This window comes from Poecilia reticulata, chromosome 19 (genome assembly GCF_904066995.2).
Source record: "Poecilia reticulata chromosome 19, P_reticulata-male-v2, whole genome shotgun sequence".
NCBI lineage: Eukaryota > Metazoa > Chordata > Actinopteri > Cyprinodontiformes > Poeciliidae > Poecilia > Poecilia reticulata.
This window is the reverse complement of record NC_088848.1, coordinates 11,669,413-11,685,613: the sequence shown is the minus strand read 5'-3', so window position 1 is coordinate 11,685,613 and position 16,201 is coordinate 11,669,413. Positions and strand designations below refer to the sequence as shown.

General features: G+C 36.8%; 1 protein-coding gene and 1 pseudogene across 2 annotated transcripts; one reads left to right on the top strand and one right to left on the bottom strand.

Annotated features, from left to right (window-relative positions):
* Positions 1-1,895: 1,895 nt before the first annotated feature.
* On the top strand, positions 1,896-9,777 carry LOC103481605 (receptor activity-modifying protein 1). Its single transcript, XM_081600508.1, has 5 exons — positions 1,896-3,312; positions 3,504-3,581; positions 4,581-4,691; positions 4,911-5,064; positions 8,351-9,777. Exons 1-5 carry the CDS (start codon positions 3,276-3,278, stop codon positions 8,583-8,585), a joined length of 615 nt encoding a protein of 204 aa, XP_081456634.1. The 5' UTR covers positions 1,896-3,275; the 3' UTR covers positions 8,586-9,777.
* Positions 9,778-10,506: 729 nt separating this feature from the next.
* On the bottom strand, positions 10,507-14,936 carry LOC103481604 (UDP-glucuronosyltransferase 2C1 pseudogene; annotated as a pseudogene). The gene is made up of 2 exons (XR_014085035.1): positions 14,799-14,936; positions 10,507-13,747 (listed from the first exon to the last, which is right to left on the bottom strand). The product of XR_014085035.1 is annotated as a UDP-glucuronosyltransferase 2C1 pseudogene (transcript).
* Positions 14,937-16,201: the final 1,265 nt, after the last annotated feature.

The window sequence follows — 16,201 nt, the reverse complement described above, 5'->3', positions numbered from 1 at the left end:
AATTCTGATAAGATTATGCAACTTGTACGCAAAAAGCAAGCTTCAATGTTTGGGGCAGAGGGGAATTAATCAAAGTTAAAGCTGTGAACAACTCGAAGGTCAGCAACTTCTAATTTCTTCCACATTCTTTAAAATGCATGTTATGGAAAACGAATGACTGTGCGCAACAGAAGATACTGTCTAGGAATCCGTGTTAACCTCAAAGACAGACAGATGAAATATTCAGTATTAGAGTTGCTAAATAGATTTAATCTTAATTTAGTTCTGTTCTGCTTATCTATATAGCACAATGATTGTAATTACTTACATTCATTAAATAATTAATGAATGTCATCAATTGCTTAATGTCACTAAGTGTCATTATTGCACTTAATGACACAAATCTAATGTATACAGATAGAAATAGATTCAAATTAAGTTACACACACACAAAAAAAATCATCATAAATTTGTACTAAACCTTCCACTGTCTGCCAACAGAACCCAAAAAGTAAAGTGGAAACTATTCACCACCACCACAGGAGACTTACAAGAGACACCCTGAACACATTTGTATCAGCTGATGCCCATTTCTAGTTTTCCCTGGAGCTCTACCTCAAAAGATGGTTAATGAAAATAAAGGAATTATTTGCTGCAGCTTCTTTGTTCTGAAACAGAAGGAGACAATAAGTTTACGTCAACTTCTATACCAAAGCACTTCTAACTATAAATTTCTTTTCCCTAAACAAATAAAAAGTGCAAAGTGTTGGTTGTTGCATTTATTTATTTTTTTGACTCAAAATGGTGCGAGTTTTGCTGCATTTAATAAAAAAAACCAAAAACTCTCTGAGCAAGTTATTTGACCTGCCACTCCCTGATCAGCGCTGACCTAGTTAGAACTGGCCGATTCTAATCTGTGGCAGATACTGTATGTTTGTTGCCTCCTCTGGAATTTCCAGTAACACTTCAGCATTTATGATTTCTAGCTATAGCATGCGCTCTCACAGCTCGAATAAATCACAAGACAAAAAAGCATCTCTCGACTTGAGAAGTGTGCTCTCACGTCAGCAGATCTTCAAGTTACAACCATCTGAAACCACGTATAAAACATATAGAACTTACAGGACACCGTACCTGCCTACAAGTACCATACATGATCACAAGAATGTCGCTAAGAACTGTAAATTTTGTTTGTGATTTATTACCATACTTCATTAAAAGTCTTTTGTAGCCATTCAAGTAAATGGAAAAAAAAAAGTCCCCTGACGTTTCCTTATGTTTAAGTGCTATTGATCAAATGGTCACTCCGGTTTTTAAAGTTACAGCTAAAACTTAGAAATGCTCACAATGCACACTTAACCAAAACTAAAGGATGATCAGCTAAAAGTTGTCAGAGTATGACTACTAACAATGTTGCTTTTCAAAAACCAAAACAAAGCATTTAATATTCTGAGGGACAATTCCAGCTAATTTCAATTTCAGCAGTTTACAATTTTCTCAGTTGCTGACCATTGAAAGTACAAAGTCCTGCAAGTTCCCTGACAGAGTTTTTATCATCAGGCGTTAGAAATTAATTACAAAAAGACCACGAGATGAGGACATGCTGCTGGTGTTGTGTTTGAGGACCCAGAAAAGTGGGAGTTTTAGAATTAGATTCAGCCATTAGATAATTAAAAGGAATGTAATGGTTATATGTTTTCCATAATGACGCAGTCTTTACATTTTCTGCAAAGAGAATTTTGTTTTTGTCATCTCAGTTTTTAGGACATTTACATTTTCTTTCAAAACACAGAAACAAATGACTAAAATACATTTTAAAAGATATTTATTTGAGCAAAAAAGCAATGGCTGCAAATTAAAACATTTTTACAGATTCAAAAGCAAGCTGTTTGATGCATAAAATAAGGAAACATGCTTCATTATTTCTGTTTTGCGCAGGCATTACTTTGCCACAGGTTCACAAACCATCTTAGTGTAAAGAAATTCTCATTCTTTTTTTTTTTTCTGCATCATTATCACGCTTTGCGAGAAGAAACGCAGCTAATAGTAAACAACACATTGTAACTAGGATACTGGTGTCAACGCTCTTTGTGTCCGTAAACATCTGTCAGCAAGCTGTGAACCATTGAGTGGCGGAGAGAGCAGCTTCCTGTCTCACGGGCAGACATGAAAACAGAGGCCTTTACAATAAGCCTCGACGTGCTGTGCATTAAAAACCGCAAAGAACAGGAAGTTGTCGTACTTCTGGCACAGAAAAGTGACGGCTTGAGGAAAACGTATATGATTTGCAAAATTATAACAAGATTGTACTTTTTTTTTTTTTTTGCAAGTCCACAAAATGAGCCGGCGCGTTGATAAAACTCTCTCATGCATGTCCCGCTGCAGACGTCCACACAGAAACTGTTTCGTGCTCGATTTTCGTTCTAAACCAGCTGCTGGTTTGAGTCTCGTCTTCTTCACGCCGCAGTGAAATAAAGAAGGAAACTCCTTAGGAGAACCTTCAGTAAGAATTTTAGCAAGCGACAGGAAATTGCAGCCTTGTTTGCTATAATTTACGGAAACATCAAGATAGCAGCAATATCGCTTGTTTATATCTGAATTCTTTGATGTACTGGTGCATAAACAAAGCAGCGCTCTGTCTTGTTTGCTAAACACAACTGTAAAGGTTGTGTGATAAATCATCCAGTCAGATGCTCTGGAAAATTACATTTATTGATTTAAATTTGCTGGCAAAAGCAAAAAGAAAGTGACTTTTTTTCCCCATAAATATGAAATCTTTCTGTTTGAATCTTAGGAAGTGGAGACCAGACTCCAGCGGACACTTCTCAGACTGCAGGAAGATTTCAACAACTCATAAAAGTTTCATATTTTAGTATTACTTTTTCATATGTGGACATATTTAGGCATTTATTTGGTTTATGACTTGGGAACACAAAACGAAACTACATGTTTAATAAATCAATTAGTGTTGTCATAACTTTATGGTTACCTGCCTATTTTAGTCGCCATATTTGCAGCTGTAATTCAAAGAAACCATTCAGGTTTTTTGGGTAACTCGTCGTGCTGTTTTGGTTCTGTTTGCTACCAGTGTCAACGTTTTTTTTTTTTTTTTTTGGTATTTTTCCAAAAACGAGGCTATGAAATGCTTGTGTACATCAGCAGCGAGCAGAGCCAAGATAAAGGGGGCTGGGCTGTTTTGCAAACATACCAAAGGACTGAGGCATTTAGCCTCAGCGTTTCCTTGGGTCACAGATCGACCTCAGAGATTCCTGCTGCTCTGATCATCTCTGGCCACCATGATCGCCTACCTTCTCTTACCTGCCGTCATTCTCCGTAAGCGTGTGATTTAACAATACCGGTTAGGCACTGCATAACCTGATTTTTTTTTTTTTTTTTTTTTGCTTGTTTGTTTAGCTTCTTATAGCAGGAGTTAGTTGTGTTTTTCTTCCCTTTTGGGTAGGCACTGATAAAAGGCAAAAATATTAATATGGATGATGTTTAGTGCTTAACTTGTGTGTTTGCAGGTGTTGCCGTGTCACAGCAAGGTACCGACACCGATGAGCTGAACAACCAAACGTTCAGTGTTTTCACACATGGAAACAGTAAGGTTTCTCCTACGCTTTGGTTTGTAATTGCTCAAGACTACTTCAATATGCTATTAATTATATTGATTAACTGCTGTTTCCATCAGAGAACAGCAGATGACGTTTCTATTTTTTTTTGTCTTGGAAACAATAGATATACTGGGTCATTAGCTGCTTTATATACTGGAAGCAGCTAATGACCATAATAACTGTAAATTAATTCAGTTTTTCCTTTATAGAATAAAGTAAGTTGATTTAATGTGCTGGTAAGACATTAAGAAGTTCTGTTTCTAACGAACTGAGGAAAATGTATCTAATTCAGGGCAATTCAACATAGTTTTGACTCAAAGATTTCAATAGCACAGATTGGAAAATTATCTAAAAATGAATATTGGAGTTCAGCCTGAGCTATCAGATTTTTCATTATTGTTGATAATAAACTTTTTTAAATATTTTTTTTAAAATGGCAGCCAATGTTTTTATGTAAATACTTCAACTTGGATAAGAATTATTCTTTAGAATGAATTTTAAATATTTTATTTTGTCAGATTTTTATCGGGCAGATCAGCTAACCACTGCTGCTGAGCTTAAACATGATTTTACAGCAAATAAAAAACATTTATTACGAAAAAATGCATTAAGAAATTCAATTTGTTCAGACACTGCTATTGAAACTGTTCGCTTTCTTTATTACTCAGAGCTTCTGAGCATTTTGCTTTATCAGGCAAGTTGACAAAATGTGCTGATTATTACAAAAGTAAAACTTCTCCAGTTTGTGGGTCTAATTCACAAAAAGGTCACAGAATAAAGAGTATTTCTCTGAACGTTTACCTGCAGTGAAGTTAGATAAAGAAAAATCTCCTTGCAATAGCAAGGAAAATAACTATGATCAGCCTAAAGGGGATACATTTTAAAGATAAGCCAAAGAAAGCCCAGAAAAAGAATCTGTCCAACAAAGCAAATTATTTTAGCAAGACAAATTGTTACTGCTCACTAAAGCAAAATTATTTCTTTCAGGTACGACAAACCCAAACAACAAGACAACGAGTTTGTACGAAGACGAGCGGAAAGAGATTGAGGATGAACTGGAAAAACAAAACACATCTTTAATTATAACGGAGGATAATGGTGAGTGGAGGACCGTTAAGGACACTTTACTAACTTCACTTTATAAAAAATATAAGCAATCAAAAGGTCACCAAGCTTGACCTTTCATCTAAATGCAGAATATCCTCCAATTCATCCAGTGAAAAGGTTTGTCCTTTGGTGTAGTTTGAGTCTGATTAGATGAACCTGTGGCTGTCTGATTGGCAAGAGTATGTGTAGAACTTTTTTATTTTCCTACAGAACATTTCCAGGACCTGGAGAATGAAATGTCATACAGAAACTGCCACCGGGGTAACCTGAGAGAGTTAAGTCACCAGTACTGTGGGAACATTTTTCATGCAGAAATGCATGATATCCACAAAGACGACTGGTGTGTCCTGGAACACATTGCCAGGTATGTCAAAAGAGTTTTGAGTTCTTTCATAGATATTTATTTCCACCTACTCAATGTCACCTATTTTGGTCCATACGGTGGTGACGAGAACAAAAGCAATGCCTGAACATTGTTTTTTTTTGTGTGTGTTTTTTTTAACAACAAATTTGTAACATTTTGTTTTTTAAAATTAGCTCTAATTCTCAGTTTATTTAATGTAATTTTTCTTAGTGGGTGAATGTATAATTGGTAATTACATTATAAACATAAATAAAACATGGATTATCCACGCACGCTTTAATAGACGTAAATAGAATTTGTAAACACAACAGTTGGGGTAAAAAAAGAAGAGAAAAAGAAAAAAATGGGTAGCCTACTGTAAAATTTGTTTGAGTGGCAATATTTTCCCACCAAATACAAATATTAAAACATTTCTTCTTGCCTGGAATCATCTTTTTTTATGTAGAATAACTGAAATAATCTAATCCGTGTTATCTTATTTAAACTTGGAGCGTTGCCATTTTCTTTCACATCCATGATGGTCCTAATTTATCTCACAGTCTTCATCTTAAGAAAACATTTTCTTAAAAATGTGTCTTGTAAATTCATAAACTCTTCTAAAGTTAAATGTATTGAGTGCACCAACACGACAGTTACTACTGTTAATCTGCTGTACCATTAATGACCATCTATCAACTGCAGTTCCAGCACCAAACCACACGGGGGCGCTGTTTTCAACGTCAGTTCCAAAATGAAAGAATTTGTACTTGATACATGTAGCCTGCATTAGTTCATTTTTATCAGACTTATATTGAACTGTGAACATATTACAGACAATAAAATAATTTACAAGTAGCATTTTAACAGAAGGTGAAAATGTAGAACAGATGTAAAATTGGGTTCAAGAACAATTTTAGCTACTATTGGAATGATTTATACATTGAAAATGTATTTTTTTAAAATAAATTCCAAAATAATAAGTTAAGACCAGCCCTGTTTGGTGAGACTGGGGATGTAAGTTGTTTGATTTGTACTTAGAGGGCATGACGCAGGGTTTGATTTAGAAAGATGTGGGCCCCTGGGGCCAAAGCCAGTCTTGGTGCCCTACCCACACAATTTTCCTTTACGCATGCAAATTACAGATGGCTCAGCGTGCATTAGCTTTAAACTGTTTAAGCCTTGATTTCATAAAAATGGTTTTGTTGTTTGTATGTTCGATTTTACCCCTTCCTCATATACACAACAGAAATTCTTGAGATGTCTTTTGTCCATGCAAAAGGAAGAAGACATGTCATAGTGACTATGCAAAATCTGTATATATCTGTGTATCTGCACATGCTGAATCTGGCATAGTCAGTTTTGACTGTCAAATCTGTGCATATACAGTGTATGGTTGTGGATCATATTTCACAACCACAACAAACACACAAACCCCCCTGCATCCTACGAGTTGTTCCACTGAGATCATGTGCCTCGAGTCGTGTGCTTTCAGGTCTGCACCTGATTCTGCTGATCATCGTATTTCTCAGCTCGGACGTGCAGCATAGGAGGATAGTATTTCTTCACCTTGTGTGCACAAGCAGGCTTGCTGCAGCAGCTGCTGTTTGTTGTGCGTTGTATTACGTGTCACAGTTAGTCTGAAATCTCTTTTTACTATTAGCAGGTGACAGTTGTATTGGTCCGTGGAGAGTCAGGGTTGTAATATTGGTAAATTGACTTCAATCTCTCCCCACCATTTCGTGTCTGGACCTTTCAATTGATTGCCTAAAAAGACATGTGTAAATCACAGTATTTAAAGATGATCCCAAAGGGACTACTACAAAATACCAAAGATATGAAGCATACATTTGAAGTTGATGTTCATCTAACTTTAGCATCTTTATACTGTAAGCATACCACATTCTATGCAATCTTATTCACCCCCATCTCAGCATTCAGCCTTGCAGTTTTTGCTCCAATTCAAGCTTTCTATCATCCTTTAATAACTCTTTAGCAGCATTCTTGGCCCCTTCAAAAACAAAAATGACAACTACAAAAAAAAGAAGAAAAACACTTCCTTGCACAAAGCTGCAATAAACTGAAGCAAGAGAGTTAACTGCAAACAGGCGTGCTCATTATATGCAAAAAAATTATTGACTGTGGTTTTGCTAGATATTTCTAGTATTTATACCTTTTTTAATTCACTAATATATTCAAACTTATTGAGCATAATGTAGAGTAGCTACATGCTGAAAGTCAAACACTCAAACCCAAGACATCGTGCATTGTAAAATCCTTCTCAATTAATTCTGAGCACCGTTGTTTTGTGGAAAGAGCTAACAACTATTCAATTCAACCATAATTTAAATTTGTTGGAATTTTTACCCAGACATTGTGGAAGGACTGGACACTCATAAAGTGGACTAACAGCATTGGTGTGGGTGTTCATGGAGCTTTGGTTTGTTGGTTCAGTTCTACTGGGAAATATCCGTCATTAGAACAGAGTCTGAGGAAGTTCCTCCTCTTCCTGCTTTACAAATAGTTTCCTCCCTCACTCACCCAACCCCCAGTTTCTATATTCTGCTCTGTTTATGCGCCATCAGGAAATAGTTTAACCACAGCAGTTTTAGTTATGTTCGCTGTGCCACAATATTACAGAGCTTCAGAGTTTAGCTGTAAAGTTTCAGTTGTTGAGATACAAAATAAGTGTCTCAACAGAAAGCAAAATCAGTCCAAATAGTCAGAATAGCATCTATGAGGGTTAATATTGTAAAAGCACTTTTGATTTAGTGCTGTCCAAAAACAGACACAGTATCCATCCGTTGCTCATGCCTGCATAGGCCATTCATGCACTCAGGCCTAATGGTAATTTAGAAGAGCCAATTCACTTAACAGTCCCATTTTTAATATTTGGAAGGAAGGTGCTGTACCCAAAGAGTAAATAACTTACTCCATGCAACAGCTTAATGAATACATACATACATATATAAATACATTTTAATTCTGATGGTCTTTCCATTATATGGAAAAAACATTCACATGATTTCTACACGTGAATTTCACATGTTTTTCGGGGTGCTCTGTCATTTCTATTTGTGCCACGTCTTTTCTTTAAATTTCAGTTTGTCTTTTTGAATATTTTGGTATATAACAATCATAAGTTCTTCAGTTCTACTTTTTTGTACATAAACATGCAACTACTGCTGGGGAAATCAACAAACCTGTTTCTTTTTTCTATCACTCCACGGACCCAGAGAATTCCTATTCTCTTCCCTTATTGTTAATAAAATAGCCGTCTTACACAATAATTTCTTTTTATCTGCTGCAGAATCTACAACGAGTTGACGCTATGTGTGGAGGTTGCGACTAGTGTAGCTGGCTGCTCTTTTCCAAATTCTGATGTCCATGACTACTTCTTCTACATCCACTCCACCTATTTCCATAACTGCACGGAGAAAGAAGAGCCGCTTAAAGATGCCCCTACCAGCCTGGTGGTGGCACTCATCATCATCGAAGTGAGCTTTATCTTTGTCCTGGTTTGTCTGGTACTTCGGAAAAGTTAGGAACTGACTGATCCATATAAAAAAAAAAATGTACTTAGCTTTGAACATTTTGGCCACCAAAGCTTTAAGGAGAAGATTCTTTGATTCATATATGGATTCATTTGTGCAAAAAAAGTGAGCTTTGTAAAATGTCTTACAGAGGTAGATGGATGAGAAGAAAAAAAACATACTTTATTAGCTCTCCTGGTTTTATCTAAAACAGGATTTTTTTTCCGGTTTTTATATGTATCTACATCTCAGAATCTGTTTTGCTTTTCAGGCACAATGATTAACACGACACATAACTTTTAATTTTAAAACATAGTCTTATTGAAATATCAAGACCACACACTAAGCAATAAAATCAACATTAAAAAAACTAATTCTCGTAAACAAACACTTTCTGAAAATAATGATGAAAAATATTACATTTTTGATTTATAAAAAAAAGTGAACCTTTGTCAAACTTTACTTAGAGAAGACTGATATTTTCTATATGTACCACTAGAGGGAGCTCACTTACTCCTTTGAGTCCATGCTACACAGTTGTAAAGCTACACAAACACGTCCATTCTTGTCTGAATTTATGTTGACAAATATATATATATATATATATATATATATATATATATATATATATATATATATATATATATATAATCAGTTGTGGAAAAAATATCCCTAACTTACTATGTCTAAATCATTCAATAGCAGATTTGTAAAAGTTCTCCAATTCATTTTCAGTTTTTCATTTTATTATCTAAATATATTCTTTTCTGAGTAGCTTTTAAAACTTGAACCTGATGTTTCTGTGCATTTTATTCTAAATAATTTGGAAAGGCACAATCTCCCCCACCCTAAAAAGTTTCTACCACACAGCTCTTGTCTTTTTTGGAAGAGTTTTTTTTTTCTTCGTTTTTCTTTTTATGCATAACACAAAAGCAAAATAGCAAACAATTTTCCTAAATGTCTCTTTTGTTGTTGTGTAAAGTAAAATAAAATAAAAAATTAGCATGGCAGAATAGTATTGATCAATTTCCTCTCTGAACAAGAAACACTAGTCACACACTGACGACTGACAAATTCTACCTCAGCCTTGCTAAACAACATTGTAAGTAAATCTTGCATCAGATTTTTGAAAATCAAGTGTAAAAAGGCACATTCCATGTAAACTATCGCTGTTTTATTTTTGAAAATAAAACATACAAAATTATTTTATTCTGTATTTTATTGATGTGCAATGTGAAAATTGTGTCAAATTCCTGCTGGTGACAAAATATGAAACTGCGCACAATCGGACACACTGTAAATCTGATAAATAAAAACCTGTCATCATATTAAAGCAGTTCAGGTTCAACCAAACACAATTTCCGTTTTCACACCTATGCTTCTCTGAGCTGCACTGCCCATCAAAGATTTGGGTTTCTGGTGGCTAAAGGGTGCTAAAAGTTTACCGAGCCATCAGGGATACGTAGCTGACAAACATAACCTATTTTCAATTGGTTTTATTTTTGTTGTTGTTTATATGGACGATATAAAACAACAACAATTGTTGCTTGAACAGCACCTAGCCCCTCTTTCAGCACCCCCAAAACAACCTAATTTGGTCCATCTATTGTCTATCTTGAAAATGTGTTTTGGTGGGTTTTCAAAAAAATATGCTGAGGAGGTAATTCAGTCAGTCAGGTGATGGAGCATCCAAAGAACTCAGTTTTGATGACACCTGATGTGAAATGGGACACTGCCATCTTCTGGATTAAATTAATAAAACTTACTTAAAAATTAAAAGCAGAGAAACTAGTGCTCTCATTAATACTATATATGTTGCAGTTTATTTTAACATCAACATGATTTCACTTTATGATACCTAATTAAAGTCACACTAAGACTAAACACATTAGGAATTAAATAGATATATAAACACACACACACAGACAGCAAATCTGATTTGTTTTTGTTTTATGTCATTGCTTACTTGCCAGGTACATATTGTTGATGGTGAGTAAAACAGTTACACAATTACACTATAAAGAATTGCACAGTTTTTATTAAATGAATGCATTAAGTATTGCCAGCTTGCTTACAATTTGATTATTAAAGTAAATCACTTAAAGCTTCAAGGCAGCTGTGACTGAACAATAATAATGTCATTTATTGTAAAGCAAATGTTTCTAACACAGAATTAAGTAGCATTTGTTAGTGGATTGTTATCGATCTGCATCAGCAGCACAGGACATGACATTTTAATACAGGGAAAACTTTAGTTTACAGTAAAGTTCACGCAGGGTTACTGGTGTGTTTTGGGGGCACTTCTGAAGCCGTTCGGAACAAATCCTTTGGACACAGGATTTTAAGCTAGGTATACTTTTGAACAGTTGCATAAATGAAAACATTAATAATCCAGCCAACCTGGGACTAAAAGAAAACTAGTGTCTTGATCCTGCAATGACACGCTGTCAGTTTTAGGTGTTTACAATTCATGAGATAACTGACCTGGTCATTCAAGTTCGTTCAAGTTTAGTGTACAAAAAAAGAAAAGAACACAACAGATTAAAATCGGCCAGTGTTTGTCAAACTCTGGCACAGAAGTGTTGTAGTTCAAATAGGTGCAACTTGCTCAACGATGTTCTCTTCCAAGAGTAAAGGTTTTCTCTTTCATCCAATTCAAACAAGCCGTAGTTCTTCAATGTTTTTTCTTATTGTCCTCTCATGAAATCTGGCATTTAATATGCTAAACAAAACCTACAAGAGGTTTTGAGTACTTTCCAAATTTCCTGAACATTTCACAATCTGAACGTTAGACAAATTTGCTGAGATCTGACAGTACTTTTTTTCTGATGAACATTTGATTACATTTTTCATAACACCATAGTCTGTACAAGTGATGTCAAACAGCAGTTACCTCGGCACAGCAACAGAGCAGTGGGGAACAGGCACTAACAGTAGACAAAATTGGAGAGGGCTGACAGGAAGTGAAAAATAAGTAAAATGAATAAATAAATGAAGGGGAACCCTGTTCACATACTTGAAAAATATTTACCGGTAAACACCATCTGGCCAGTTTTTATTTGTATGGGGCATAGGAGAGGGGCATATGGAGCACTCATTGCTGCTAGATCAAACCCCAGTGGAGCTTTGTGTGAGCTCTGCCAACTTTTGAATAACTATTCTGCCTAGTAGTCTAGAAATTGCCCTACAATCCTTCATTATCGGGATAAACAATATGCTTCTCCAAGGTCATTGTTGTTTGATGCTTTTCTAGCTTGCCTATGTTAGCACTCACCCGGATGCTCTAGAGCAGCAAAATGCCACATTTATAGGCTCTCAATAAGATAACTGACTAAAGAAGTGCATTTCCTTTCTACGATGTTGCTACTGCTTCTGCCCCTAAAATAAAAACAATAAATACTGACATTCTTGGATCTATTGTGAGCTTTTGCATATTTGAGAATCGATTCAATCATTTTAGAATTTGCCTAAGACTAAATCATTTTTATATGTAAAACCTGAAAATGCAAAAGTGTATTCTTACATCAGTTACATCACTGATCCAAGTCAAGTTTGAGAGCTCTGACTTACTCTTGCTTAGATTTTCTCTTCCTGCTCAGCTGAAAGCAGAGGAATCGTATGAAACCTACCACGGTTGCTGTCAGCATCAGCAAAATTGCCAACAAGAAGACAACAACATCCACAGAATAATAAGAATACCAAGGCATCTTATAAGACTCTGTTCGTAAATGTGCGGCTCCTTTGTGCCTCATGACAAACTCTATCCAGTACACTGCAGTATCCAAAGGATGCATTGGCTTATCCCGATGGAGAGAGGACAGGTGCTTCATGTTCTTTCTGTAGGAGGGATTGTTAATGACATCTTGCACTGCTTCCAGGAAGTTTTGTCGCGTGAGCTGTGTTGCGTCCACCACCCTCGCTGCTCCTCGAGCTTCCAGTCTCAGGATGTTTTCAAACTGGTCAAACAGAAGGGGGATGCCGATGATGGGCACTCCATGGTAGATGGACTCGTAGACACCGTTAGTGCCACCGTGGGCCACAAAGGCTTTAGTCTTTGGATGACCCAACAGGTCGTTCTGTGGCATCCACTTAACCAAAAGGGTATTGTTGCCCAAGTTGCTAGGCCGCTCACCAGCATGCCTCCATATGACTTTCTGAGGAAGCTGGGCAAAAGCAGCAGCTATTTCTGAGGTGATGTCTTTTGCCAGACCTTTAATCATTGTACCCAGAGACATCAGGAGGACACCATGCTCTCCTGAACTCTGAACAAACTCTTCCAGCTCTTTGGATAAAGGCTTGGAGGGCTTGCACTGAAATCCACCAATGTAGGCAACATTTGGCATGGTAGGTCTGGGGAATTCAAAGACAAAGTCTACCCTCATGAGCCAGATGTCTGCACCTTGAAGAAGGTGATAGAACTTCACGTCTGGACCAAAGTACTTGTACACCAGTCTATCATAGTGAGGGCACACAACGAACTTGTCAACGCACGTGTTTAGGAAATAGAGCAATGTATTTTTGACTCTTTCGATAAATGTCATCTTGTCGGTCACAGGGTGTGCAGAAGTTGGAACATATGAAGTCGGAGAAGGAGCCACAACAAAATGGCCCTCTCCACTGGTGATCCATCTCACATTATAAACTGTTGGCAGCTTTAGTTCATGAGCCACCAGAACTCCAACAGGTAAACCTGGATCAACCAGGACCACATCAAACTGAGTATTCCGAATACTCTGCATAAGAGTCTTGTTCTCAAACATTTCCACTCCCATTAAGCTGGCCTGTTTGTGAATATCCGACAGTGCATTCAGCATCTCCCAGTAAAATTTAACAAAACCGGTTAGTGATCCTTCCTTCTTTATTTCCAGCATTTTCTTGAGAAAGTTCACAAAGAAGTCCTCCTTTTCAATGACTATGGCTTGTGGCAGTGTGACAGTAATGGTGCGATAATGTGGTGAAGATTCTTTGACATACCAACTAGTGGCTGTTCGAACAACAGTGACCTCATGGCCCTTAGCATGAAGATTTTGGATCAGTAGGTTCATGTTGACCCAGTGGCTGCCGTCCACTGGGAACACCATAATCTTCCCTGCCTGGACACTGGTACCAGTGAGGAGGGGCACACACAGCACCAGAAAGAGAGACGCTCCTTGAAGACTCCCCATTGAAAAGCCCTGAAGAAGATAGTCGCATATAAGAGTTTAGAGAAAAGATGCAACAGTGAAGGTACAGTTTTATACATTAATCCTTTAGCAAAGAAGACAGAAGAAGACATTCCTTCTTTTTATGCTACTTGAAAGTGTTAAGGTAACATGTAGACAATATTCCATTAATATTACCAGCCCCCCCTTTTTTTTAGAACCTACTTTGCTGGGGTTTCATTCATGCAGAGTTGGGCTGAAAAGGTGGCATCAGAAGCCTGTCGGTCACTGATTGGCCAGGTGTGTAAAGGTGATAGAAATATTCCCCCAAACACCATCAGACAAAAAACTTCACTTCAACTTAGGGGCTGAATACAAATAGAAACCAACTTTTTAGACCGTAAACCCACTGAAATACATTAAAGCTTTTGGTGTTTAGTATAATAAAAATATGGAACGTTTCAAGTGGTCTGAATACTTTCTAAAAGCACTGTACAAATCAGTCAGAACTAACAGTGTACATTAAATGAAATGAACAATTACACTGCAGAACTGAGATCAATGGACATCTGGAAATTATTAGAATGTTTTTTTTCCCTGTGCATGAGAAACATTTTAGTAGCATAGGCTTAGTAGCATAGGAATGCATGATTTTCCTTAACCTTGACTCCTCCGTAAAAAGCTCAGCTGCAGTTTCTCAAACCCTTCAGACATAATTGTACCAAGAAAGTTGCAGTTCTGATTTTGTTTCAGTGTGAGTTTCAAAATCAGGATTTTTACACAAAACAGACATAGCTTTGAGGTTTTACATGGGAAACACACAGTAGTTGCTCAATAAATCAAAGTCCAGTGGAGCACATGTTCTCACTAATGCCTGGTGTTAGTTTAGTCTCTAATCTCAAAATGTGTCCTCAAGAAACTTGATATGAAACTATTACATTTAAAACAATTATTCCCCAAGAACATATTTTTTTTCTGTTTGCAGGTCTGAACTTTAGGAAGCTGGAAAGAGGAAACTCTACTCTGAATCTCATCTGTTGTAGTTGTTATGTTAACATGTTGCAAAGAAAGAGTTGTAACCTACCTCGCAGCTCTAACACAGCAGAGGAAATGTACGTTTTGTTCTCTCAGGACAAAAAGGTCTCTGCCTGTGTTGTGCAGAATTTAAGTCCTGATTATTGTGTTGCATAAGAAATGTGGGAGGGGTCTGTGAGGACTGGACTTTAAGTTCATCTGTGTGAGTTTGAATTCAAGGAAAAGGAAACATTCTGCCAAGAGCACCCGCCCTCCAAGTATCAAAGGCTCACAAAAAATGCAGATTCCATAAAAATGCTATGGTTTTCCTTATTGAAACATTCCTTTTCTCAAAAAAGGGAATTATTCTTCAGTTGGTAACAAAATGTTCGCACAATATTTCTTGGAAGTTGCTAACGCTATGGAACTCTAATTATTAACAGATGCTAACATAGTTCCATACCATATGAGAAAGAAATGTCCTTTTTTTCCCCATTTTAGGAAGCTACTATTTAGAAAATACAGGAAATAATACCCATCAAATTAATTTTGTCACAGTAAAACCAATAAATACACGTTTTAGCCAACTGATTACAGAATATTTCAAAACCTGCATAATACTAGAAAAAATTTAATGTGGAGAAAAACCGGTGTTATGTTAATTTCAGGACACCAGAGGGCGCTGTGAACCAGTTAGGGATGAGTGTTTTCACTTACAAATAGTTGGAAAAATGCTTCGTGGTGTGTTAGAACATCACATTTGACCAAATTTGACTCTTGGAGTTGCAAAAGTAATTAAAATGGTGAGTAAATATAGATAACTCCCAACACTTAGCACCTCTACGGTATAACAGTCTTAAAGGAATAGATCAGTGGTCCCCAAACTTTTTCCTGTGAGGGCCACATAACTTTTCCCTTCTCTGGTGGGGGGCCGGAGTCAGTTTGTAACAGAAAAAGTGTGACGACTGTAGGAGTTCCTAAATGTAAAAAATATATTGTTTTCCAGAAAGCACAATCAAATAACCCCCTCTGGGTTCTTCACAGAAAAAAATCCAGGAAGGATTATAGTCATATTTTCCGAACTATGAGCCGCACTGGACTATAAGCCACAACCCCAAAGTTTTTTGTTTTTCTTTTAGCCAGTAAACATACACATATAAGCGGATATCTCTGCCGCTCCAGGTTTTCCACAATGATGCAGCAGCAGCAGAGGGGGGCGGACACCCAAAATCTGAGTCATAACAGATCAATTGAATATCACATTTATTAGGGTTGAAAGTTGCCAAGATTAGATTTAACAGAACTGATTAGTTTCCGAACGGTAACTGTAACAGTAAAAGTGCTGATCCTTCGTGTCTGCAACTAGCATGTGCTAAATCAGTGGTCCCAAACCTTTTTATTACCGCGGACCGTCAAGACTTGGAAATTTTGATGCGGGCCGGGAGAGGGGGAGGTGGATGAAAAGTCAGATAA